General features: G+C 41.9%; 2 protein-coding genes across 2 annotated transcripts in view; one reads left to right on the top strand and one right to left on the bottom strand.

Annotated features, from left to right (window-relative positions):
• Window positions 1-10795: 10795 nt before the first annotated feature.
• SRD5A1 (steroid 5 alpha-reductase 1) lies at window positions 10796-22976 on the bottom strand. The gene is made up of 5 exons (XM_063399615.1): window positions 22372-22976; window positions 20191-20357; window positions 16157-16258; window positions 14105-14255; window positions 10796-12099 (listed from the first exon to the last, which is right to left on the bottom strand). The coding sequence occupies exons 1-5, from the start codon at window positions 22974-22976 to the stop codon at window positions 12033-12035; spliced, it is 1092 nt and encodes a 363-aa protein (XP_063255685.1). The 3' UTR covers window positions 10796-12032.
• The window catches only part of NSUN2 (NOP2/Sun RNA methyltransferase 2), a 19889-nt gene continuing 15535 nt past the window's right edge, over window positions 22924-27277 (top strand). Inside the window, exons 1-6 of the mRNA XM_063399602.1 lie at window positions 22924-23055; window positions 23138-23295; window positions 23480-23584; window positions 23694-23799; window positions 24399-24470; window positions 27015-27099. Of these exons, the coding sequence (XP_063255672.1) occupies window positions 22975-23055; window positions 23138-23295; window positions 23480-23584; window positions 23694-23799; window positions 24399-24470; window positions 27015-27099 (607 nt within the window). The 5' untranslated portion in view covers window positions 22924-22974. The remainder of the gene's footprint in view (window positions 23056-23137; window positions 23296-23479; window positions 23585-23693; window positions 23800-24398; window positions 24471-27014; window positions 27100-27277) is intronic.

Below are 27277 nucleotides of genomic sequence, written 5' to 3'. Positions count from 1 at the left end.
TGAGAATAAAAACCAGCCTCATCATCAGTTCTTTCCAGTGCATGGACAGACTGTGGACAGGCATCAGCTGGGACTTCTCTTGGACTTCTTCAGCTTGTCAATAGCATTTCACCTTGGGACATTAGACACATGGAGTCTGACAGACATGCCTTTGGGATCCTGAAGGCTGTAAATGAGCAGAACATGCCTGGGCATTCCAAGTGCCACTTGTGATAGCAGTGCCAGTATTTCCTGTCCATGGGTATCAGCAGTGAATCACAGAATTGTTTAGACTGGAAAAGACCTGGTAGAACATTGAGTCTGACCTTTAACTCAGCACTGCCAGGTCCACCACTAAACTGTGTCCCCAAGTGCTACATCTACACATCTTTTAAATACTTCCAGGATCTCTTCAGGGAGTCAACCCTTGGTGGCTCTACCAGTTCCGCAGGCAGTCTGTGCCAATGCTTGACAACCCTTTCAGTGAAGAATTTTTTTCCTAATAGCTAATCTAAACCTGCCCTGGTGCAGATCAAGACCATTTCTTCTTGTCCTGTAACTTATTACCTGGGAGGACAGACCAAGTCCCACTTGGCTACACCCTCCTTTCAGGCACTTGTAGAGAGTGATAAGGTCACCCCTGAGCGTCCTTTTCTTCAGGCTAAGTAATTCCAGCTCTCTCAGGTGCTCCTCATCGAAATTGTGCTCCAGACCCTTCTCCAGGCCTTTGCCCTTCTCTGGACTTGCTCCAGCATCTCAATGTCCTTGTTGTAGTGAGGTGCCCAGAACTGAGCACAGGATTTGAGTACCCACCAGTGCCAAGCAGAGGGGGAGGATCACTGCCCTGGCACTACTGCTGGTACAGGCCAGGATACCATTGGCCTTCTTGGCCACCTGAAAACAGCTGGCTCATGTTCAGCTGGCTCTTAACCATCACTCCCAGGGCCTTTTCCAATGGACAGCTTTCCAGCCACTCCTGCCCCAGCCTCTGGTACTGCAGGGGATTGTTGTGATCCAAGGGCAGAACCCAGCATAAAGAACATGATAGCTACCTGCAATGGCAGTTTCCATTCCACAGCCATGCAGACTGAGTTAAGGAGTCTGTTCATATCAGTCTCTAATCTCAGCAAACATGGGCTTCACGGTAAGTCTGTGTCTCTGAGCTCCTGGGCTCATGAGCTGTATGGACATGCAGGTAACATTGAAGAAACAACATTCATTTATTGTGGTGAGAGCAGAAAAGGCATGAGGAAGGAAGAGTGAAATGTCAGCATTGAAACAGATTAGCATTTCCGATTGCCCAAGGTTTCTGTGCTTAGTTTAAGATAGCAAAATATCTGTTGCTCCCTCCAGGCAGGTCATGGGCCAGAGCAAGGACAGGCTGCCATTCCTGCTGCCATGTGCCAAGCTGAAGCTGCCTTAAAGCTTTGTGATGGGGCAGCTTTGCTTTTACCCATGCCTAAATTCACCACTGGCCCAAAGCATCCAGAAGCCTGGAAGCATCTCCAGGTTCCTGCAGTGAGTCTTCGTAGGCTGGTGATCCACTCCACTGAATCCTGGTGTCCAGGCAGTTCACTGATGATTCCAGTGCTCAGCTGAGTGAGAGGTCTGACAGCCCTGCAGCCAGGAGCCTGCCTTGGAGTCTCCATGCAGTACTACAGCTCAAATTGAAGGTCTTTGCCATAGCTGCTGAGCTGACACTTGCAATGGGATAGGCTTTACTTGCAGAGTCTCCTGCAGAGCTCATGATGTGGTATTGACTGATGCCATCAAGCAGATAGGTATTCATTCTGCACATAGAAACATAAAATTCAGTTTTTTTCTTTCAATATGGTAGCAAGGATGCATAGACCTCCTTCTCATGGGGAACAAGTTAATTTGGACACAAGACAGATGTGCTGTGGCTCCACGCCTGCCTGGTGGGACCTGGAAGAGCACTTTTCATCACCAGGCTGCAGCTGTTTTCTCATTCAGGGTTGCCTGGTGATAGCTGTGAAGTTTATCCCTGATGGTTCCTCATGAGGCAGTGACAGACATGGTCCATAAGACTTATTCTTGTTGGGTGGAAATAATCTCTTGATCATGTACTCAGAAGGTGACAGTAATTAACACATCCTAAACACCAGTCTTTAGGATTATCTCAGAACCTGGTGAAGCCATGTGCCTATAGGTGCAGGAAGTTAAGATCAGTACTGCCAACAAGCCTTGCATGGTGGGAGAAACAAAATGCTTTGAACGAATCTCTTTTGCAATTTCTGCATGTTATTTGCTCAGTTCATGTACCATCAGTTAATCAGACTGGCCATGCAGACAGATCCAGAGCGGTGATTCTGAGCATAAAGCCATGCTTACTCTTCTTTCCAACTGCATGCTTTATTACTTAGTGGTTGAAAAATGTTTCTCTGACAACTTTGTTGCCATTCTACTTTAAATACTTCTGTTGATTCCTTCCCTTGTTGATGGTGTAGGTCATTCAGTCCTGAGGTGATCCTTTCTGGGGGTAGTGTTTTCACAGGATGTTGTGTCAGGGCCTCAGCCAATTCTTACATGATACAGTCATCCTCTTACAGTTCCTTGTCTGTGTAGACTGATCAGCCCCTCTGCCCTCTAGTGGGGACCCTCTCTTGGTCCTTCTCTTCCATAGCTTACCTTTGAGAACCACACACAGTGTCAGTCTGTACCCCAGACTACCCAGTGAGATGCTTCAGGAGTTCCATCACATAAATCTATGGCTGACTCTTGCCTGTGAAGTACAGACCACTTCAGAGTCTTTCCTTGAACTGAATCTGTTATGGGTAGACAGGGGAACATACACAGATCTGTCCTGAAGATGTGGAAGCTGCCTTTTTCACCTTTTGCCCTGTATTTCTTCCTGCTCTGCTGTTTTCTGCTTTCAGTATCTTTGTGACAAGTGAAATCCTTTCCCTGCCCTGAGTGTGGTGTGTTTCTTGTTGAGGACATGTTACGGTTAACAATGCACTACTTGGCTTTGCCAGAAAGATTCTGTTGCCAGGTGCTGGCCTGGAAACCATCTGTTACTACTAGCAATGGCTCTGGCATAGGGCTAGGAGATAGGGTGGAAGTGGTTTCACCTTGATTATATCATTTATAACATAGACTCTGCCTCAGCTTTCTGCAAAGAACAATTTCTTGACATTTTTACTGCATGGCATAATTCTTTGCTGGGTCTGCTTTAAACTCTCTCATTCAGTTTGAACTCACTCATTTGGGCCACATGGAAGCCAGCAAGAATTACAGACAAAATGTTTTGATCTCACAGGAATTACGTCTGCAGTTACCCACAAGGAAGAAGAAATGGTCTGTGATGTCTCAGTGTGGATCTCATCTATCATCCTGGAAAGTTTTGAATTGGATCTGCTAGAACAAAATATTTACAGCATACATTTGGAAAGATAAAACCTTTTCTAGATCAAGTAGAGCTCTGGCTGAATGCCCAGTCTTGCTGCCAAACAGCTGGCCTTGCTGTTGGACAAAGAGTAGGAAAAGGCAGTATGTTTCTCTGGAAGAATCTGTACAGAGGCTAACAAAGATAAGGGGCCTTGTCCCTGGAAACAAAAATTACCTGTAGACTTCACAACCATCCATTCCAAATCCTTACTAGAGAGCCTTTCAGGAAACTGATTTACTTAAATTAAAAGCCCATTCAAAGGCTGTTGTCTAAAATGCCTTTTGAGACATATGTTCCTAGGTTGAAAAATATGGTGTTATGGAAAGCAATCTCTATAAACAATAGACCTGTGTTTTGTATTTTGTATTTTCCCCTACATCTTATGCTACAGTCATCTACTTTAGACCATAATTAAGTTGCAAATAACTAATAAATGCAGAACCCAACTTTTCGGGTCAGTACCAGCATTTCTCTTTCTGCTTCTCCTGTAAACAGTGCTTTGCAAAAATTCACCAGCACAAACACAAACAATTCTATGACAAAGGGTTTCAATATTATTAAAAGAAAAACAAAAAACCCCACAAATCCAAACCAAACTAAATTTTAAAAAACCCAAAACACAAAAAAACCCCACCCCAAAGTAAAACTTTGCTCTGGGTAAGCAATCTTTTCTCCACAGGAAACTCTTCAGGAACTCCTCTTATTATCAGTTCATGATATAGTCCATAAATTCACTGTGTGTAAAACATTACATGAATAAATCATTGAATGGATTTTTTTTTCCTGGGTGTTGTTTTTTGTTTGTTTGTTTTAACTGAAGGTGTTTAGTGAAAATCTGAGGCAAGAACAGATTAAATATACCAGCAGCTGGGATGGATCTGCGGGCTTCTCAGAATTTTGCATTTCCAGGTGGTGTCAGCTGTGGAGGCTGAGGACCCAGGGCCTCTTGCTGGATGCCCTCCATGTCTGAGCATGGTTAATGGTGGATTCAAACTGTGTCTCCATGCATGCATGGGCTGGTGCATCCAAGTGCCAGTGACTGGGGAGGCACAGATCCAGGGACAGCTGCTGGGCACTCTGGGTGCCTGAGCCCAGCTGCTGGAGGCATCCACTTTGTGCATTTGTATTGACCTGTTTCCCAGAAACAGACAAAAAACTTCCAAGCCCAAACAAAAGTTATAAGCCTCTGAAAGGCTGAATTTAAAAGTTCTCTGTGCGGGTTTCCATCTTTCCTGGCCTGCTTGGCTGAATGCTGTGACACCAGCTGAGGGTCTATGCGCTAGGTGCTAGCAAAGAACTGGTCCAGCTATCAGTCACTCTGTAGAGGATGGTGCTCCTTACCATGTTGGGGGCTGGAGGGGAAAGAGGATCATGAGCAGGAAGGTTAGCACTCCTTGTTGTTCTACATGTTGTGCAACACAGACACAGATGGCTGGTGCAGACCTCTGCTGGTAATTTATTCATGCCTGTTTGGGGGTGCATTCTTGTCTGCTTCCAGGGTCCCTGAGCTAGAAGAGAGGACTGTCTTTGAATTGCTGCTGTGAGTAAGAGTTTCTGCTCTAGGCAGTGCTTAGAGGGGACTGGAAGCTATGATGCAATGGGTACCCAGTAAGCCCACATCTGTGCAGTGCCACAATAAGACAATTGAGAACAGTGCTAGACTAGATTTCATATGTAAGAAGATGTTAGATAATCATTTCATGTTTCTAATTAGCCTAGTGTTAATGAAGACACGAAGTGGCAGAAGATGACAGTATTACTCAATGAAAAATAAGGCATGGTTTGTCATCTGCAGTGTGACTTGCAATTTATCTTTTTTTGATCTGATGCAGAAACAAGAATATTCAAGAAGATCTCTGAGGTTTAACCACAGTAGCAGATGGGATTGCATCTGCAAAAGAGATTGTTTTGTCTGCTTTGAATTGAAATTAAAAGCTGTTGTAATGACAATTCATCTAGTATGAAGAATTAGGAAACCAAGTACAATTACTTTGGGGTTTTTTACTTTTATTAGTAACCATTTAAAGAGTAGTAATTATAGCATATTGTTCATTGAAGTCTGGAATGTCTACATTGCATGGCAATTTCAGTTTAGGAGAACCATTTAAGCAATTGACAAAAGACTTTTCCTACAAGTGCCATGTTAGTGTTTTATTTTGAACTTTTATAAATTCAAACATTTTATTGGGCTTGCAGGGCAAGGTTTTGTTAATAGGGGGACTACAGAGGTGGCTTTTGTGAGAAGCTGTCAGGCTTCTCCCATGTCCAACAGAACCAATGCTAGCCAGCTCCAATACTGACCTATCACTGGTCAAGGCTAAACCCAGCAGTGATGATGGTGACATCGCTGGGATAACAGTTAAAAAAGGGCAAAAAAACCCTGCAACTGCAAGTGGAGAGAGGAGTGAGAATATGTGAGAGGAGCAGCTATGCAGAGACACCAAGATGTGTGAGGAAGGAGGGGCGAGGAGGTGCTCCAGGTGCCAGAGCTGAGATTCCCTTGCAGTCTGTGATGAAGGCCATGGTGAGGTAGCTGTGCCCCTGCAGCCCATGGAAGTCCGTAATGGAGAGAGATCCACCTGCAGCCCAAGGAGTACTCCACAGTAGAGCAGTGTTCTCTTTTTGCTTATGAAAATAGTTCATTTTTACTTGGCCATTTGGCTTTCTGTTCATAAGACTATACTGCTGTATGCTGTCTGCATAGCTACTCATATTTTCTAAACTACTCTTCCTAGTATTTCTTTATTCTATCAGTAATTTTCATATACTGCACTATTTCAGACTAAATATTATGTTTAATCTAATACTCTTTATTTCTGAGGGCTAGTAAAATCTGCAAGGATTATTTGAAGTGTAAAAATGACTGTTTTCATCTTTGGTTACTGATTTTAGTATATCCTGATGACTCTTCTTTAACACTTGAATACTTTCACAGTACTATTTGGGATTTTCAAGTCAATTCTCCTGTTCCAATACCATCACCGTTTTTCAAAGAGACAGGCAGAGAATGAAAGAGGAAACATACTTGCCTTTGCAAAACATTAAAATCTTACAAATCTGCACTATTGCACTGGGCTGCTTTGTCACAGTGCTTCCTTGCACATTAGCTCTGCACAGCAGGTATCTCTTGGTCTTCTGCAGCAAAAACAACATGTGGAACAAGGGCATAGCTGGAAGCCTCTTTGTTCACCAGCAGTCTCATGTGGATTAAAAAGATTACATTCCAACCCATGAAGCAGCCAGCAGGACACAAAGATAGGTACCTGAAGCAGATTTTGCCTGCTTACATTGGATGGCCTTTAGTCTGGACAGCGCTGCTTAATGTTTGAGTCCCCATTCACAGATCACACAGCTTTTTCTTTTCTGGCAGAAGTTTATAGCTAAGTTTGCGGTGGTTTTCCCTTCCAATAGCCCAAGAGAAATGGAGTGCCCCCTTCCAGAGCAGCTGGAACATGTGGTTTGCCAGTGCTATCTCTTTGGATCCAGCCACCCATGTCCTTTTAGAAACGGGACAGATATTTTTCAAATCAAGAGGGAGCAGGGGCAAACAACACCAGTGAGGCACTCCTGCTAGCACATTGGTTAGGCATCATCTCCAGGGAAGGATTGCACCAAAGGTTGTACCAAGTGTCAGGTTTTCTTTCATCTCTGTGAGTGAATAACCTATTGCTTCCCCCAGCCACTTGTACCCAGCAATGCATCATGTATTGGCTTTGATTTTTAAGCAGACATGGTAAACCAAGCAAGGGATGTAGAAAACATGTTGTTCTAAGAAGTCCAGGAGCAAGCTTCAGTTGTGCAATTCTTTCAAATGCAAACCTTGGTTAAGGCTTTGCCCTTCAGTTGTCCTGCAACAGAAATTTAATTGCTTGTTTACACATATTTTTGTGTGGGCACATGAGTACATAGACAGTGATAGATATGTTGCATCAGTATAAAAAGTGGTGCAATTTTACCCTGAGATCTGCTTTCCTTACGAAATGGATGTGTGTATGAAAGGCTGCCCTGACAACTGCAACTGTTATTGGTAAAACTGAGGAGCATAGAACAGACTAGGACAATCTCATACTAAAGTTATTAATATATTTCAATCACAAACAGGATATAAAAACTGTGGTGGGCATTCAGGATTTCCTGCCTGCTGGAAGAATTCAAGTCATTTGTACACTGTCTTCGTTCCCCCAAAAGATAGTATTGTGAGGAAGCTCAATAAAAATAATTGAAACAGCAGGTGCTACAGTTTTTTCAAGTGAAAAGTGCCCTAGCAGCAGGAGAGGAACCCAAACAAGCAGCCTCTACTTCTGTTAATCTTTGCACTAACTGCAAGTGTGGAATATCTCAGCTACATACTTTATGTAACTAAGAATGTATCGCTAGACAAATTTACCTTGTAACTTTTAATAACTGCTTTGAGTGCATCTCATCAAGTTCACACATGCATCTAGGTCAGTCTAATCCAATCTTGTTTTCACACTCCCTGAGATCTCAGCTGGGATAATGAAATTGCTGGTACAAAAGCCTTGGACCATCTCCACAAGTTAGAGCAGGAATTACTAACAGGGAAAAAAATTATTCAAGCAAGACACCACAAATCATGTTTTATTAGTAAGGGATTTGAGGGAAAGATGTATCAATCTGACTAGAACTGTCTCTACTAAAAATAGCTACAGATATTATACCAAATAGCAAGTATGCATGTTTTCTCCCAAGAGTTCATGCTCACATTACATATTCTCGAGAAAAATGGCTCAGTATTAGATATTTTCCCACATAAAAATCTGCCAGAGCTGCTGAAAAGGGAAGGGATCACAAGTGAATTATGACAAATAAGTAGGATATTGTTTAAACAAAAGGTATTTCTAGCATTTGACCAAGTTGATCATACCCTTTTACCAATGTACCTGGGTCTTGAAATGTTAGAATCATACAGTTGTTTAGGTTGGAAAAGACCTCAAAGTTCATTGAGTCCAACCTTTAACCCAGCACTACCAAGTCCACCACGAAACCATCTCCCTCAGTGCCACAACTACATATCTTTTAATACCTCCAAGGATGGTGACTACACCACTTCCCCAGGCAGCCCATTCCAGGGCTTGACAACCCTTTCAGTGAAGAAATTTTTCACAATAGCCAATCTGAAACTCCCCTGGCACAACATAAGGCCATTTGCTCTCATACTATTACGTGTTACCTAGGAGAAGAGATGAACTCCCACCTGGCTACAGCCTCCTGTCAGGCAGTTGTAGAGAGCAGTAAGATTCCCCCTGGGCCTCTTTTTCTCCAGGCTAAAGAGTCTCAGCTCTTTCAGCTGCTCCTCATCAGAGCTGCAGTCCAAGAACTGCCTTAAACAAAATCTATTTTTTACTTAGGGAAGGCTCTAGAAGAATATAAAGAATATAAATGAGAATATAAAATATAATCACACAAAGAACACAACCTTCTGGCTTGCGTTTGGGGTTTTTTTTATTAATCCAATTAACTAAAATTTCTAAACATGCTGACATTCACAGCCCACAGACCTTAGCTTTTCCTTTTCTGTAACAAAAGAGAGAACAGGGATAAGTTGTCAGATCATCACACTTCAGATCTCATCCCACTGTAGGCAGACCATAAATTAACACTATGTGGGCAAAGCAACTGAACCTCTAGGCAAGATAAATATTTAATAGCATAGTAGCAGAGCAAAATCAAGGCATCTATTCAAATTTTCTGGAAATTGTGATAAAAGACTACTGACTAGAGATCGTTTCAAGAACAACTCTTGAATATAGTGATGTAATAAACACTGACCTTTCTTTCACTGGTTAGTATTAAAAGAACATCTGCCTTTTCAAAAAAAGGCAAAGAAAAAAAAAAGAAAAAAGAAAAATTGTTTAATACATTAGCATTTAAAGTGCTGTAGAAAGATGTTTTTAGCAGGTAAGTTGTCCCATTCATGATTTTTAAACAAATATGCCTGAAGACATATTTTGGTGGGTTGATCCTGGCCAAATGCCAGATATCCACCAAAGCCACTCTGTCACTCCTCTCCACGACTGGACAGGGGGACAAAAACAAAGCCTAAGCTTCATGGGTTTAGATAAGGACCAGGAGAGATCACTCATCAAATATCACCACAGACAAAACAGAATCAAATTGGGGATATTAACTGAATATATTACTAACAAAATCAGAGCAGGATAATGAAAATAAAATACATCTTCAAACACCTTCCCTCCACCTTTCTCTTCTTCCCAAGCTCTACCTCCTCCCCCAGGGAGGCGCAGGGAGACAGGGAATGAAGGCTATGGTCAGTTCATCACCTGTGGTTTCTCCTGCTGCTCAAGGAGAGGAGGCCTTCCCCTGCTCCAACATGGTCCCTCCCCTGAGTGACAGTTCTCCATGAACTCCAATCTGAGTCCATCCCGTGGGCAGCAGATCTCCATGAACTGCTCCAAGGTGGATTTCTCTTCCACAAGGTGCAGCTCTTCAGGCAGAGCCTGCTCCAGTTTGGGTCCCCCACAGGGTCACAAGTCCCACCATGTAACCTGCCCAAGCAGGGGCTCCTCTTTCCAAATGTCCCTGTCACAACCCTGCTCCAGCACAGGTTCCCTGTGCGTTCACAGCCTCATCTCAGACAGCCACCTGCTCTAGCATGAGGATCCTCCACAGGCTGCAGGGGCAGCTCTGCATCCCCATGGTCCTCCATGGGCACAGCTCCAGCACCTGAAGCACCTCCTCCCCCCTCCTCCACTTGCTGTCTGCATAGATGTTGCTCTGTCCAATAATGTTTATTTATCTTTCTTTTTAAAATATGTCATTACAAAGACACTACTGTCCTTCCCAATGGGCTTGGCCTTGGTCACGAGCAGGTTGCCCTGGGACAAGCTGGCATTGGCTCTGCCAGACACGGGGGAAGCTTCTAGCAGCTTCTTACAGAAGCCACCCCTATAGCCTCCCCCAACAAAATTTGGCCACACAAACCCAGTAAAGATATTAACTCACCATAAACTATGTAAGTGTTTAAACACCTTGGGTAGACAGAGGTTTTTGAATCCTATTTTTTTTTCTAGTAAAAGAGATTTTGATTGGTGTATGATTTAGACAAGAAGAATTAAAAAAATGCTGGAGAGATGACAGGATTTAGAAAAAATCCTAATATTTAAGACTAAGATTCTAAAATCTTCAGAATATGCTTTAAGTGATCCTATTGAACTTTTATTGTCCGATAACTCAATTTTAGCACTGAGGACTAAATCAAACTCTTCACCCTCCTCTCTCTCCAGTGAGTATCATGACTGTTCATCAAAACAAATCTTACTGCAATACTCTACTGGAAAACTTAGCATCTGGCAAAATTATGTTACTAATTTGTTTTGAGGAACGTAACCCAACATAGAAGTGCAAACAGAGCAGACAAGACTTGGCAAAAGTTTGAATTCTATTTATTTTCAAATTATATTAGCAGCAGAGTTTTGGGGTTTTGTGGAAAGTTGTTTTTAGTTAGTGTTCATTTGTTTGAGGTTTTAAAATTTTTTTTTAATTATTAGAATTTGGTTGTTTACTTGAGGGCTTTGTTGAATTTTTTTTTTCCATTTTCCTTTGAGTTGTTTTGGAGGTTTTTTTGGTGTCAGGAATTCTAAAAGATTCTTTATTATTACAATCATGCAAAAAGATAGTTAACTTGAAAATCTGTAGGGTTGGGATCCCATCATGTTCTTGAAACCACTCTGGAATCCTTCCTGAGTAAAAGGTTGGGGTGTGAGAACTGATACAAGGATCCAGAATTTTGGAATATAAAATCATCTAGAATGTTAGCAACAGAAGAAGGAAGACACTTGATTTTTTAAAAACAGCATAGAAAGAGGTTTTTTTTTAAAACTCAAAGTTTCTTTATAAAGTAAGCTAGAAAACATTACACAATTGCTAACAATGCTAGATTGGCCTAAGTAGCCTAAGTAGACTTCCAAAACCAGTTTAGAGTGAGAAGACACATATTGCATCCTGAGATACCTATCAATTTCAAGAGGTAGATGACAATATTAATCTACAACTTTTATGTAAATATCATTAAATATTGTCTATACAGTGTCCCTGTATTTTTAAGAGTGCAAACAGAAGGAAAAACACTGTCTCTCATCTAAAAGCAACTGTATTAATCTAATTCCTTGGTCTAAATCACCAGCTCTTCTGGAGATGCGGGTAGGGGGAAATGAAAGGATTAGAAAGGCAGGGAAAGAAGATAAAATCAATCCTGTTTGTGTATGTAGGCAGAACACACCATCCAGACTGCAATGAGGGTGGCTGAGCTCACAGCACAATTGTCAGGACAGCTTGGCTACATTGAGTGGAAACAGTAGAAGCCCTCACAGGCAGAAAAGGAAGCATCAGAAGTCGTGCACAGTACTTCCCACGATGCCAATTCAGACTCATTGCCTAATGTATTTATGAAGGTGCTTCACTGCTGGAAAAGCATTTCTGTTCCTATTCACCCTGTCCATCAGATTTCTGGGTTACCATTAAGAGGAAAAAGCAGTAAGTAATAGCAGCACTGATGGAAAGGCTTTGTCACAGTGGTGATCCGAGGGTGTTGCTAACCTGCCAGCATCTGTAAAATGTTGGCTGTTACTAAAAGCCATCCATTTCAAAGTGCTAAAAGCACAACTCAGTACAAAAATGGGATGACAATTTTTCTGTCCTTTGGATAGTCTTCAAATTTCTCAAGGTACCATCTGAAAAACAAAGAAAGAAATCTGATGAGTATTGAGTCTTCAAAGCACTACTGAGGAAATTAAATAACTGTACAATATGTTTAATTTAATCCACATATGTTTTTGTCTACAAACAAAAAAAATGCCTTTAGAACATACCTGAATTGAAAAATGGCATTTAGTGCACTCACCCTAATGACATCTAATTACCAAATATAACAAAACTAAGTTACAGCTGCTAGCAATGGGAAATCAAGCCAACAGATGTGAGATATGTCAGGGAAGGAATAACACATTCTTTCAAAATGCATATTACACATCCTGAGTATTTACTAATTTTAGAGTTAGAGGGAGAAAAAATTAAATCAAAACCATGTCATTGTATAATGACTTCACATGGAAGCAAGAGAGACTTCACACACTGGAATGAGAGTCCCATTCTGCACAGAAACATCATTGGCTGCAGTTAGAATGTGGGTAATCAAACTGAACATGACAAACATTGCACTGGTCTTATTGCTAACACCCCTCAAAGACCATCACTATTTTCAAATCCAGATGATAAAAAAAATGCAGAGTATTATCAGATATTTGTGTTTTCATCTTCCATAACAAGCACGTTTACTCTCATTTTTGAATATTTATTCTTCTGCTTCTCTGAAATGAAAGAACTAAGTTCACCTGGGCTCCTTAAAGGTGCAGATATTCATAATATCAACAGCTAACTGCACGATCAAAGCTGGAATAAACAGAACAAAATATGCAATGCACAGTAACCTGCATCTAGGGAATACAATTATTACCCTATTTACTATTTACTATTTACTATTATTACCCTATTTACACTGAAAGAGTGCCATCAAGGCTTAAGATTGATGGAAACCAACGACGGAATTTGAGCCTGAGGAACGGAATATACAGGGAGAGGCAGGAGAACCTACCTTGCTTCATCTGGCAAGGAGGAGACACTCAGAACTCAATTGGAGGAGCCCTGGGCAAGCGGGCAGAGCCTTGTGGCTTGCCCTGGCTGGAGCAACCCCACCAGTTGACTGGACAACCTTCAAATGCTCCTCCCAACCCAAGATACCCTGCAACTCTGCTCACTAACAGCAGGTGATAAAACAGGAAGAGATGGTCATAGGCAACAGGTTTGGAAGGCTCAGGTTGGATAGTGGAAGAAACTTGTTTGCTGAGAGGGTACTACAGACCCAGAACATCCTACAAACAAGGGACAGGAACACCTCTATTTCTGGAGGTTTTCAGGCCTCCATTAGACATAGGCATGGCTGCCCTCAGAGATGGTCAATATTTTTTCCCCAACCCATTTTCTCCTTAAATTCTTGTTTATTTCCTCTTATGCCACTAAGTTTCAACATGAGAACCAAAGCAGGAAGCTGAAAATAACCAAAATAAAATTAACAAGTTCAAAATCTTTTTAACATGCTATTCCTCAATGAGAATCCTTTCAGGAAACAAGTCTCCCCAAGCTATGGTCCTCCTTGTTAGCAGGAAAGCCACATTATAAATACAGTACATAAGCAGACAGAATGTTAAGAGCAGAGACTTCATTAAATATCATCTACCAGAAGTGTTTTCATAATGTCCATACAATTGTTTATAGACAGTATGATACAGACATGACTATAAAGTGTGCCTGTTAAAGACAGCTGGGGTGATCTTAAGAATTTTAATATTACAGAAACAAGTTTGAGAAGTGAAAGTATAGTATTTGATTAAGACAATATTGCTAAACTTGACTCTACTCTTTAGACATACAGGATGAGCTATCTTCATTTAAACATTGTTTTACCACCTTGTTGTACTGTGTTTATGCTCTGTATTATTCTGCTGAAATTCTGCAGTACTTAAATCTTCTCAGAGTATTCTCTATCATATTCTGCCCTACAGCAACAGTCTCTTTCACAAGACTTGCTCTGCAACATCCCTATAGGATGAGGCATTATTTGTGAAATGGAAATGCAGTGTGGCATAGAGACAACAGAAATGACAAGGCAGGAACACTTACTTGTGATGTTGTCTTGCCCTTGAACCCAGGATGAAAAGAGTACACAACGCAAATGCAAGGCTTTCAATGGTGCAGCAGGCAAGGGCAAACCCAAACCACTCCAGGATCTCTCCAAAAAAGTTGGCTCCACTGACATACTCAAACATTCCTCCTGAAAGCAGGACAGAGTGACTTCAAAATGCCTTAATCAAGATGTCCAATGTTATCTTTCCTGTACACCAAATAGGACCTATATCACCAATGTCTCTATTTGATCTTTAAGGGCAGTGGAGACAGCGTTTTTCAGTTCAAGCTGTACTATGAAGGATCACTTCAGACCTCACTCTAAGACAGACCTTCTGTAGCTCCACTTTTCCTCTTTAAATAAAGAAAGAAAAGCAGATTTATTAGCATCAGAAGCAAGTACAAATTATTCGCAAGAAGCAAGTGCCTTTGCAAATAATTACTTAATGACACCTTCTTTGATCATACACTAAACCTTTTTTAAAATATGTAGAAATAGAAGACCTACTCCTCTTGAGTCCCAGAAAAAAACTCATAGGGTTAGTTAGCCTACAGTTTTTCATTTCTTTAAGTATTTTAGAAATTAATTATGAACAATACTATTATTATGAAGTAAAGTTGCAAATTTATTCTCTAGCTTACGAAGTTGTTGCACTTTTGTTCCCATTCCTCATCAGATCTGCTGTTTCAACCCTTACACTCAGTGAAGGTTTGGCAGTCTGTGTTAAATCTATTGTACAGGCAATTGTTTATAAGCAATTGGTACTCAGCTGCTGGGAATTTTATAAATTAAGAATTTCACCCTAATTCCAAAGGTGGTGTACAAATTGATAACATCTCAGTATGTGCTTTACCAGTGGGACTAAACAAACAACTATTTGGCAAATGTAAAAAAGGACATGTTTTGACCTTGCTCTAATTACACTACTTTTGTGACAAAAGTGAAATTCTAGCAGATAAACTGGATAACCAGCATCAAAAAGACCAGCTCCTCCTGATCTTACAGCACATAACATATTTCCTTCAGAACCTTCCTGTACACTGAACACATACAGTATGTTCATATTCATTTTTTACAGGAGCACTTCAATTTATATCTATTAACATTAGAATTATTTTCACCTTCTTGGTGAAAAATAACACTCTACCTTATCTAACTTAGTTCTTACAGTTTTATTAAAAGAAATTAACAACCAAGAAAAAGCAACAACTAAGAGAAAAAAAATGTAGTGAGACAACAGAATTCAGAGGTAGTACTATCTTTCTGCTCTCAGTGAATGTACCCAGAAGAGTGCCTGTTTCCAAAAGTGTCAATAAACCTTAACACTTCAGCATAGGCTCCATAAGAAAGCCTTTCATATTCTCTGTTTTCCCATGAAGGCCATAATTTATGATGTCAAATTAATTTGGATTTCTGTCCTCTTTCCCTGTGTCTCCCTTTCCAAAATTGTTGCTGCTCTCCAATTACTTTAGGTACCTCCCTCCTCATATATGGAACATGAGATGAGTCACATGCTGAGTACATTCTTCATTCCCCTCCTGCCACCACACTGAGCTGATAATTTAGGTCTTTCTTCTCTGTCTATCTGTTGGTTCTCTGAAAAGTTGGGCAATGCTGTTACATTTTTACACCTTTTTAAAAATATAGCCAACATTGGTCAAGAAACCCAAAGATTTGCACAAGCCAAGTGATATCATGAAACAGGTTCCTTACAACACTTGGCTTAAGAGGGAAAAAAAATGAGATGTTTCCCAAACTATAAAATCACTTCCTGTGGTAGAAAACAAAATGCTATTTCCAGTTGCCTACTATATCATAAATTGCTATCTCCTCTAAAATACACCAAGCTTTAGAAGGTCATTTTCACACAGAGTCACTTTAGGTTGGAAGGCATCTTCTTCGTTCTCTCCCATCACATATATATAAACTTTGGTAAGATCTCCCTGAGCCTTCTCTTCTCCAGCCTGACCAGTCCAAGCTCTCTCCACCTCTTCTTATATGAGAGATACTTCTTTTTGTTGTCTTAATTTCTGTACCATTTTACTTACCTCTCGGTATCTTGTAACCAGTTTCTCCTGGTTTTCTCAGATTTCTGAGGATATGATCAGAATGAATATTAATGGCCATGCCAATCAACCACCCTAAAAAACCTGAGGAGAAATGTTGAAAATACTATATTTAATGCACTGTGTTTGTTCAGAAAACAAATTACAGTCAGAGATCACATTAGGCATATAGTCTCAAAGCAGTAGTAATGTCAGCAGCATAAACAGTTCTGGTGACATCCTGCACAGTCCCAGTCCCACACTGTGCTCTTCAGTCAGCAGAGCTCACAGTATCAACAGCTCCCTAGATGGGAATAGCACTGTAAAAATGAAGTTTATTCTTATGTTGCTAGACTTATATAAATGTATGTATGTCCATATATGCAGATGCAATGTGTATGTTTCCCTAACTTCCACACAGAAAACCAAATATGCTAAAATTTTACACACTGAAAGAAACAGCCCTTATTAATCTTCCCAGAGGGACACATCTTAGCCCCACTCTCCTTTTACTATTTTACTGGTAGCATATCAAAATTTCCCCAACAGATTTTTGTACAATAAAAGGAATACAACTGTGATGGAATTAACGTACCATTTACTCATGCCATTCAGCAAATTGGTTTAGCCATTTATTACAGCCTTTCACAGAAACTGAGATCGTTGTCACATTCTGCATCCTTATGGTGCCATGAGGATGGGATAAATCAGAAGGAGTTTAGGATTGAAATTCATTATTTTTATCTATTGACAACATGTTACCTATGTTATCTTCCCTTGAAGGCCACATTCCCTGCCAATAAGGAACTGATAAGGTCTGTGTTTTGAGTTTAATCAGAGCCTCATCTCAGATTCTTTGATTAGTTTTTCCAACAAGAAACAATCATCTGGAGCATCCAGACACCTATTGATATTAGGAGAGACACCGGTAATTCACATCCCTTGCCTACAAGGTTATATCCAGGTATGGGCAATGCATATGCGCTCTGCAGGTCTGATGTGTGAAGAGAGCAGAGGTGACTCGTGTTTAACTGATTGCCAGATAAAAAGCTTCATGCAACAGTTGAGGTGCTGATGTTCTGTAACCTGCACCTTGTGAGTTACAGGTGCTGTTTTGCTTTGCAGAGCTGCTACTAAAAAAGTGTTTTGATGCACAAAAGAGTTAGCCATCAACATTCAAAGGGAGTAGTTGAATAGCGACTTAAAGGAGTAAGAAAAGACATGACATACTACAAAGGGTTTGAAGAAGCTAAAGCAAGCAAAGGAATAAAAGAGTTTCCAACTAAAAGTGCAGACAGATTAGGAAAGGACACAAGGGGGAGGCACAGAGGTGTTGGTGTCCTGTTTGTAGCAGTCATCACTTCAGGGTATCACCAGCTCTCTTGGTAAATTCCCAAGCTCCTTATTGGCATACAGGTGTAAGGTTCATGCTGAAAGATTATGACTTTGCTCTTGGTTTGCAAGCTCATGGTTCTGCATTTGAAGCAGAACATTCCCATTTCCTCTGAAAACAGACAGGCTCACTGCTCTGAACTAAACCAACATGCAGTCCAGAGAAACCACGAGGAAATCACATCAAAACCCATATTCCTACTCCAAATCCATTGCTGGTGTAGATATAAGTTATTTTTGTGTTCCCCAAAACAGACAAACTATATAATAAGCTTCCACAGTCAGAGAACACATCAGTTGTTTGCAACTTCTCACAATAGTTAATCAGCCTGACTTCTCCAAATTTCTGTCTTCACTGGAAATTTATCTCATTTCAGCTTCAGCTTCTCAATTCAGATATTGAATTTTGGTTGGCTTCTACTTGTAGACACCCTCTCATTTATCTTCCACATGTAACTTCATACATCTTAAAAAAATACCGTATTAGCTACCAGGAAATGCACTTTCTTGCTGTCATTATTTTCCAATATCCTAGTAATTTTTTAGTAATTTTAAACAGAAGCTTAAAGACACTGTCAGATTTTTTGATATAAATATGTTAGTATTTTAATATTAGATATTTTTACATTAAAAATTAAATATTTTTATATTTAGAACATAATAGTCCAGTTGTTCAGGGAGTATCCAGTATACAATACTTCATCTTGGCATTTGCTTTGACCAAAGCCATAAGCATAAATTAGGAGGCACCCAGCTGGGATGCATACCAAATAGCAATTATAAGTTCCTAAGATACAATTATGTTGATATGTGCTACAAAACAAAAATATTCCAAAAGATATTCTAATTACAAGAATAAAAAAGAAAGAAAAAAAAAGGAAAGTCTTCAGTTTAGTTGTTTAATGGGCATGCCAAATTTTATCTTGAGATTTGTTAAAATTACAGTCTCAAAAAATCGGCAAGGGTCACGCTATTGAAGTAGTTGATGCATATGCCAGGAATCTTCACATTTTAGTCTTCTGGATAACTTTTTAAAGCACTGTATTGACTAACAATAGTCAACAGAGCAGCACTTCATTTATGTTTAGTAGTACTAGAAATATCTATAAGCATATATTTCAAAGTGGTATTATTTGGGGGAAAAAAGCAAACAAACCCACAAATACAAACCAAACGAATACATATACGGAAGTATTCATAGTTGAAGGCAGATTAACCTATTGTCATTTATACATTTGCATCTTTCAGAAAGCCTTGAAACTTAAAAAAAAACCCACCCTAAACAACCCCAGAAAACTTGAGCAACATGTCTTATTAAGATGATTTTTTAAAAAGATATTTGAGTAAGGAGGAACTGAATTATGGTTCCTTAATCATGATTTATTCACAGCACTGTAATGAGATATTTTTCAACTAAGGTACTGAAAACAAAGCCTGCCTGGCTTCAGTCTTCAACAGTTTTGATCAACAAATCTTTTAATTCTTTTTTTCTAGATTCTGATTTAAGAAGAGTGGACATTTGAAACAATCAAGAACATTTCAAATGTATTCTAGTGCCCTCTGAAGTCATTCCCTTGTACTTCAATTTCTCTATTTTTAGCGCACAAACAGAACTGCCTCCTAATCTTGGCAAGAGAATCTACTTAGGTTGGAATTTCTTCAACCTTATATTCATGACAGCATTTAGAACAGTTGTCCTCTATTGTCATCCACAATAACGCTGGAATAAAGACAAAAATTTGTTGCTGTTGTTGTAAAAGGCTTGAGAAATATAGGAGAAACACTAACTTGCTCTGGCTACAGCATAACAAAAAGGAGGGTACTGATCAAGGATCTACACAGTTCAGTACTCTGCCTTTGACTGAAGAGGCAAAATATTCTGGTTTATCCTCAGATGAAAACGATCTTTCTGTAAAGATTTCATTAGGAAATGATATTATCATTTTTACTGTAGGCAAAAGTAGATGCCTAGGAAACAAAAAGTAGAGTATATAAAACACTTTTTCACTAAACACCTTAGTCTTTTTATCATACCCATGGCTTCAAGTATAAATGTAACCTCACTTCCCAATTGGGAGTGAATGATCAACCCCTCCACCCCTTCCTTGTGGGGCCAGTTTTGTCATTTGACAAAGCCACTCCCCAATTACAAGGGTAGCTGGATTGGTGCCTCTGTGTGTGCACAGTGTGGATAACCTGACACCAAAGACTTGCAGCATTTGCCATGGTATGTCGCTAGTTAGCAGTTATCCTTGCTAGATTTTTTACTCTATGAATTCATTTACTTTAGTTTAATCTACATGTTACACAGAAAATCTTTGCTTCTTCTAAACATGCATGCTGCTGGTTCTATGTAGGGCTTCATGGTTCTATGTGGAAAAAAAACCCAACAAAACTACATGACCTGGGTTTACTTGTCTGTTAAAGAGTAAAAATGACAATCAGATCATCTAGCACTGCAGAAAGAAGTGACAGTTCACAGTTCTAAAGTAAACAAGGTTAAGAGACCAGCTACACCAATGAGAAAATTATGAGAAGTCTTATAAAATAGCGTTGAAGATACTATAAAATCACAATAAAAAATTAATAGCTACAAAGACAGAGGAAAATGACACCTGCTGTTCTCATAACATGATTTAACTCACCTGTAATGAGGCGTGGATCACCCAGCCAGCCTGGAGGGTAAGTTGCATAGGTGGTTAAGCTCCGGCCCTGCAAGTATCCGTTGAAAACACAGAACAGAAGCGCCAGCACAAAAGTGAAAAACGGTGTTGGTTTTCCTTCACGGATCAGAAGTGGAAAGATGAGTGCCCTACAGCAAACAAAGAAAAGGAAATTTATTGTATTAACTGTAAAAAAAGATAGTTTTGAAGTCCAAACACTGTCCACACTACCCTACTATTCAAATTCTCTCAAATTCTTAGCACCAGCCCTTGGTGTCTGTTTGAAAGGACAGCTGTACTTGCTTTAAAATCTTCTTTTTAGAAATTTTGAACTTTGTAGCCAAAGCAATTACTTTGGTGAGAGGAATAAAGACAACTGATATTAAGCACAGTCCATTTTTGTTCATAAATCCTCAGTTGTATCATCAAACTTTCTGAGATGAGTTAGGACTCAAGATCCCTCCACCAAATTCCCCCAGCACTTCCAGGGGGAAAGTCAATCCCCTTGAAATTAACTTAATTAACCTCAGTTCCCCCCCTAGCCTGCAAGCCAAACATTAATTGCTTCACCTTGACAATTTTGGTCGACTCTATGACACCTCCAAAGACGTGACAAACCCACAATCACCATCTCATTTGGGAAAGGAATCTTGATTGCTTTTCCTGAGGGATTATGCAAGTAAACAAACTAGCTCCAAACAAGAAGGGCAGGTGAATATTTTGTGTTCTTTCTTGTGAAACTAGCCAACTCCCAATTGTCTATTGATTTAATTATGATCTATAATGGCACAGAAGCAGGATCACTGAAGCCTGAGCATTCTCCACGTGTTTTCCATCTATCCAAGGGTGACTGCTTCAAAATAACCTTTCCACAGGAAGTCCAACCCTAACAGCTTTCAAGAAGAGTAATAAATAAATTACAGGATTATTTAAAGCATGCAATGAAACAACCAACAGAACTAGATAAGAGAGGTCTCTTCCAGTCTACGTCCATCCACAGAAGAGTCTCTCAAGTTTGGCAATAGCAATGAGCAACTACAAAAAAATGAAACCGTAGCACAGCTCAGCTTCTTGTACAAACCATTGCCTCACAGTCCTAGCTATTCTCAGACACCAAGGATGAGTTAAGACCCCATGTAAAAGCTGCTATCTTTACGCTTAAGAATAGAAAAAGGGGGAGCAAATACACAATTCCAGATATTCAAAGGCAGCTTCATGTCATATACCTCCCCACCACAAGGCTGTGGATGTGGAATACACTTGGTCAAAAACAAGAGCTTTATGCAATAAGCACCAGAAAGGAAGATATCAGCCAACGAGTGGCTTAAAATGAACCTAACAAATCTATCCCTCCTGTCTTGGTGGCACAATTACTTGTGGAGTATGACCACAAGTCAAGCTACTATCCATACATACAAGCTACTATCCGTAACCTAAGGGAAACAGCAAGATCGCACCTGGGCTCCAGCTAAGCTGCCTTCTCCAAGTATTTTTAGAAAATGCCTGAATTCTCTTGACTGCCTGGCAACACAGGGCACTCAGCCTCAGCTTTGCCAGTATTTTTTTTAAAAAATCGTTGAACATGCTGAGCTGGAGGAAACACACAAAGCTCAACCAGTCCAACTGCTGCAATGAACGCTATGTTGAAAGACAACGTTGAACAATATAATTGGAAAATAGCTGTTGTTTCATAGCATCAAGATTGTATCAGCACACGGTGCTGAACTGTCCTTTCTGTAACACTGTGACCTTACGACAGTCTGCTCGATCCATTGCTGAGGCGGGAGTCACCACGAGGCACAGCAGCACCGGGATGGAGCGGCGGCAGAGGAGCGCCGAGCGCTCGGTTCGCACCCGGAGCATCGCAGCGCACAGCACGGCGCGCTCAGGGCGGCCAGCACCGCATCGCCGCCGCTGCTCACCCAGGCACCCTAACAGCACAGAGCGCATCTTCACGGAGCGAAGCACAAGCGACGCCAGTGACTATCACATTAAGTAACAAACGCTACTTAGCAGAACCCCAACCCCTTCGGTCGGGAAGCAGCAACCAGGTATCTCTGTGAAGACCGATCCCTCCTCCCGCCCCCAGCACGGCAGGGAGCCCCCGCCTCCGCCCCAGCCCCGCCGGTGCCCGCGGGCAGCGCCGCCCGCCCGAGCCCGCACCTGTGCGCGTAGTGCAGGAGGAAGCAGCCCAGCAGGACGCGGTTGGGCCGGGCGGCCGCGACCGCCCCGCCGCAGGCGGCCAGCCCGAGCGGGACGAGGAGGGAGGGCAGCTCCTGCAGCGCCCAGGCGGGGCGGGCGGGCAGCAGCCAGCCGAAGCGCCGCGAGGAGTACCGGCCGTAGGGCATGGGGATGAAGCAGAGCAGCAGCGCGGAGCCGGCGCCCATCGCTATCAGCCCGTAGGAGAAGAGCTCCAGCAGCCGCCGCTCCTCGGGGCCCTCGGCCCGGCGCCACAGCGCGCACACGCCCCCATCGCCAGCAAACCCCATCGCGCTCCGCCGCCTCGGTTCATCTGGCACCGCCAGTGGCCGCCGGGGGCGGGCCCGCCACCGCCCCGCCCGCTGTGGGCCGGGCCGGGCCGGGCCGGGCCGGGCGCTCGGGAAGTTCCGCCGGGAAGCGGCGCCGGGAGAGGGCGGGACTGCGCGTGCGCGCCGGGAGCACGCGGCAGCCGCGCGGTGCCTCCGGCCGGGAGCGGAGGCGCGGCGGGAGCGGCCGCTGTCCCTCACGGCGGGGCTGGGGGCGCGGCTCGGCCGCCGCCTGGCTGCCATGGGCCGCAGGGGCCGGGACCGCCGGTGGCAGCAGCAGCAGCAGCGGCAGGAGCGGGGCGGCGGCGGCGGGGACCAGGCGGTGAGAGCCGGGCCAGGGGGAGGTGAAGGGGGTCAGGGAGCGCCGGGGCCTCCGGGCTGACGGCGGCGGCTCTTTTCTCCAGGGCTGGGCCGGCGGCTACCCCGAGATCGTGAAGGAGAACGAGCTGTTCGAGCGGTACTACCAGGAGCTGGGCATCGTGCCCGCCGGAGAGTGGGACGCGTTCATGGCGGCGCTGCGGGAGCCGCTGCCCGCCACGCTGCGCATCACCGGCTACCGCAGGTACGGGCTGGGCCGCCGCGGGCCGCGCCCCCACAGCGGCCGCCGGGGCCACCCGGCACAGGGGCGGTCCCGCCCAGGGCAGGGGGGTGGAACTACGCGATCTTTAAGGCTCCTTCCAACCCGAAACATCCGATGATTCTGTGATTCTTCATCCGGTGTCCCTCCGGGTGTCTCTCACATGCAGCCACGCCAAAGAGATTCTCCACTGCTTGAAGGAAAAGTTCTTCCGAGAGCTGCAGGACCTGGAGGTGGATGGCCAAAAAGTCGAGATGCCACAGTCGCTGAGCTGGTAAGTGATCTGGAGGCCAGGTAAGGCATTCTGCATGTTCCTGGCAACCAGCCTGGCTCATCGGTCTCTTTCTTCTGCCTCTGTTCTTTTCCCATCTCTTTTCCACCAGGTATCCTGAAGAGTTAGCCTGGCACACTAACTTGAGTAGAAAAATCTTACGCAAGTCCCCACTACTGGAAAAGTTTCATCAGTTTCTGGTTAGCGAGACAGAATGTGTAAGTTTTGGATAGATCTTGATTTTTTTTCTGGCATATCCTGAGCAATGCTTTATTGAAATGCATTATCAAAGGTGGAGAAAAAGTAGGGACCTTTTCTCTCTGAAGAATCTGGATTTTGGTTTGCAGTTGGCAATGATGCATCCAGTGACTCTGGTGCATAACTGCAGCTACAAATATTTGCCTAAACTAATCGCATTTTTCTGTTGTTGTTTGGGGGTGTTAAAATGAGTCCCTGTAAAATAATCAGTTGCTGTTAGAAACCAAATGTTTAAATCTGGTATAAAGTGCATGCATGTGCCTGGCAACACTTAAGTGATGGATGTTTGTCACTTGATTTGAGCCAATTTCTCCTCCCTTTTGAGCAGAAACTACAGAATTAATACAATTTGAGTAATTGCACAATTGTGAGAAATGACAGTTGGGTGAAATACTGTGAACTTTTTGTTAAATTCTAACAGAATTTAATCCTAAGTTTATAGTAATGTTTTTCTGACTGCTTTGTTATTTTACTACATAGCAATTTAAAAGTTTTATTGCAAAAGAAATGTATTCTTTCATGGAATAGAAACAGATCCCATTTCTTTTTTCCTTTCAAGGGAAATATCAGCCGTCAGGAGGCTGTTAGTATGATCCCACCTCTGCTGCTTGATGTTAGCCCTCATCATAAGGTAAGTCTAGAGTATAATGTGTACAAGGTTTGTTCCCTGAAATTACCTCAGTTGCACGACAGTCACGAGAGCATCAAGGCTGATGCACGGTTCTGTTTCGTGTTGGTACATTTCATGCTTTCTGCACATCAACAGCAACCTCAGCTAATGTTGGGATTACAAGTGCACTATCAGAGGAACATCTGCTTTTTCAGCTGTGTGTAATCCCCTGCAAATAACACTTTGATTTTAGGCAGTTGCATTGTCTTATTTTCAAAGTGTAAATGTGTTTGGCTGCATCTGAGTTATGTATTCTTGTTATAACCTGCTTTTAAAGTAAGGTGACTGTTTTTAACTTTCTCTCTCCATCACACTGTGAACAGATGTAGTTTTCAAGATCCAAGTGATGATATTCCCTGCCTCATAGATTTCACTCCTCTATGCCTTTTGAAGAAGCTGAAAAGTTCTACTCTCTAAATAATCTGTTAGATGAAATATTTTGGGTGAGCTCAAACATGCTGTTGGTGGTGTCTAAACACTATAGGGTGCTAACTTTAACTGAAGTGTGCAAGGAATGCCCATGGTATTTTCCTATGGCACACCCTAGGAATGAGGATATCTGGCAGCAAACTTTCCGTTCTAACTTTGTGATGTTTTCATACTCCGTGTGTGTTAGCAGACCAAATCTGTCGGGTGGCCTTACTGTCTTGATCTGTTAAATTAATGAGCTAGTTGCCTTGCTATCTCAAGCAGCCATGTCGTCTTCTTCTATTTTCATGCTGTATCTTAAAATTTTATGTTTATCAAACTTCTAACACGTGTTTTAAAGACTAGTTTGTACACAGTTGTTTTTATATTAACCTTACTTAACAAACAGAACTTTTCACCCTTTTTTCTCCTACTTTCACCCCAACCCAGTGTATGGCAGCTGTGACTGTTTTATGTGAGGCAAGATCTTCTCTTTCAAGTGAATAGTAAATTGAAAGTCTCAGTCCTGATGTGTCACAGGTGTATTTTGATTTTTGTCTGGAATTGAACAGATGGTGAACACATTCATCTTAATGTAAAACATCAATTGTGGGAATATTTTTGCACACACCTTACATTGTATATGCTAAACCAGCAGTATATAGGCTTTACATTGAATGTTTAATTTGGGGGAGTATTGCAGCATTTTCCAGAAATGCGTGCAAGATTTCACAGATCAGACTAAGAATAGGTTCTTTATCCTCTCTTGTGCCAAAACAGCAAATGTTTAATGATGCAATGAAGCCCTGACTTGCCATTTAGGACCTTTTATGGTCCTTAGTGCCTTAGCTTAGGAGCTGCTTGTTAGGACCAGAATTGCAGGTTACTTTTGCTTAACCGGCATGTTCTGTATGTCATGTCTAACATGCTGATTCCATCTTCCACAAGGATGAAATGAATGGCTGTCAAACCTCCCTGTAGCTGTGTTCATTTTTAATCTTTTTTCCCCATTTAGTTTTCCCCCACCATCAGTTTGCTGGACAGTTTTAGAGTGTGTTTAGTGAATATATTTTTCATTGCCTTTTGCATTATCTGCAAAAGTAGAGAACAGTAGCGTGACATCTCTTCATTTAAACAGCAGGTCTGATACTGTCTTGCAGGGTATATTTCATGATGCTGCATGACAGCCCTTAGCACATATTCTCTGGAGCTCCCTTCGTGTTTCTCTGGGGGCTGTCTTGTGGTTCAGTCTGGTGTGTGCCGGGGGCTTGCATGAGGATCTGAGCAGATCGTTCCCTTGCTTTATCCTGTTGCACGATCTCAGCTGTTCTTTACTGCAGCCAAAGGTCCAGGAGATAGACATATGTTTCTGAAAATCTGCAACTAGGCAAGAGGAGACTCTAAGCTTCCTTGCTTAAGTGAACAGTGTGAGGTGTCAGTTCTTTTGCTGTGAAAGTGACTCTACCAGTGACTCCATCACAGGCCAAGTCAGTGATTAATTAGGAGGGAGGAACACACCAGAATTTAGGTGTTGGTGCCTCTGCTGTTGTGTTCAGCTGCCTTAGGGCAGTTCAAACACTTCCCAAGTGCTTCTTCCAAGACAAAGAAGCAGGAGACATACTGCCCTGATTGTGTGCATTGAAATGTAAATGTGGGGAGGGAGAACAATTAGTTTTTATAAAACCTATATAAACTACTGCCCCTGATTAATTTACTAATAGTTTAAAGAAGAGTACTAGCTGCTCTTGAATGTAACTTTGTCCTTAATATATGTAAAGTTGCAGGTAACTTCAGTTGGAATTGTTTGTGAACTGCTAAAAGGATCATACTCCCAAATCTGTATTCAGGTTCCTGTTTCAAATTTTATTTCAGCTGATGTTTTTATTCCCTACAAACTAAATTTCTTTTTATATTTTCAACCTTCAAAGGTAAAGCATGCAAAGAACAGGATTGTACTTTGTTTCTTTCAAACTGATGTTCAGAACAATCATAATTTTGCATATTCAAAAATACTTAATTTAAACAAGAATGTAGTAAATTTCTCAAGTACTGAAAAAGTACAAGGCAGGACTTCTTAAAACTTTCTTATGTTTGCAGATTCTAGATATGTGTGCTGCTCCTGGATCTAAGACTGGACAGCTCATTGAAATGTTGCATGCAGACATGAATGTTCCTTTTCCCAGTAAGTTTGGAAAATAAAAACTTGTGACTTGGAATTTCTGCTTTTTCTTGTTTTTAATGTCACAGATGAGTAGCTGCATTTAATTACATATTGAATTGCCCAAGGGGTTGTTATGCGAGTAAAGGTACCCACATTTGATTTGAAATTTTATGGGCTTCCTTTGCATGAAAAACAGACA

This window comes from Prinia subflava, chromosome 1, assembly GCF_021018805.1.
Source record: "Prinia subflava isolate CZ2003 ecotype Zambia chromosome 1, Cam_Psub_1.2, whole genome shotgun sequence".
NCBI classification, from domain to species: Eukaryota; Metazoa; Chordata; class Aves; order Passeriformes; family Cisticolidae; genus Prinia; species Prinia subflava.
This window is presented reverse-complemented; position numbering and strand designations above follow the sequence as displayed.

What these genes read in the sequence shown, in the direction of transcription:
- SRD5A1 (XM_063399615.1), bottom strand. Translation starts at nt 22,976, where the DNA reads ATGGCAGCCAGGCGGCGGCCGAGCCGCGCCCCCAGCCCCGCCGTGAGG. An exon ending in CTCCTGCACTACGCGCACAG is followed by an intron (nt 20,358 to 22,371) that starts GTGCGGGCTCGG and finishes TGTTTGCTGTAG; the next exon opens with GGCACTCATCTTTCCACTTC. An exon ending in TGATCCACGCCTCATTACAG is followed by an intron (nt 16,259 to 20,190) that starts GTGAGTTAAATC and finishes ATTTCTCCTCAG; the next exon opens with GTTTTTTAGGGTGGTTGATT.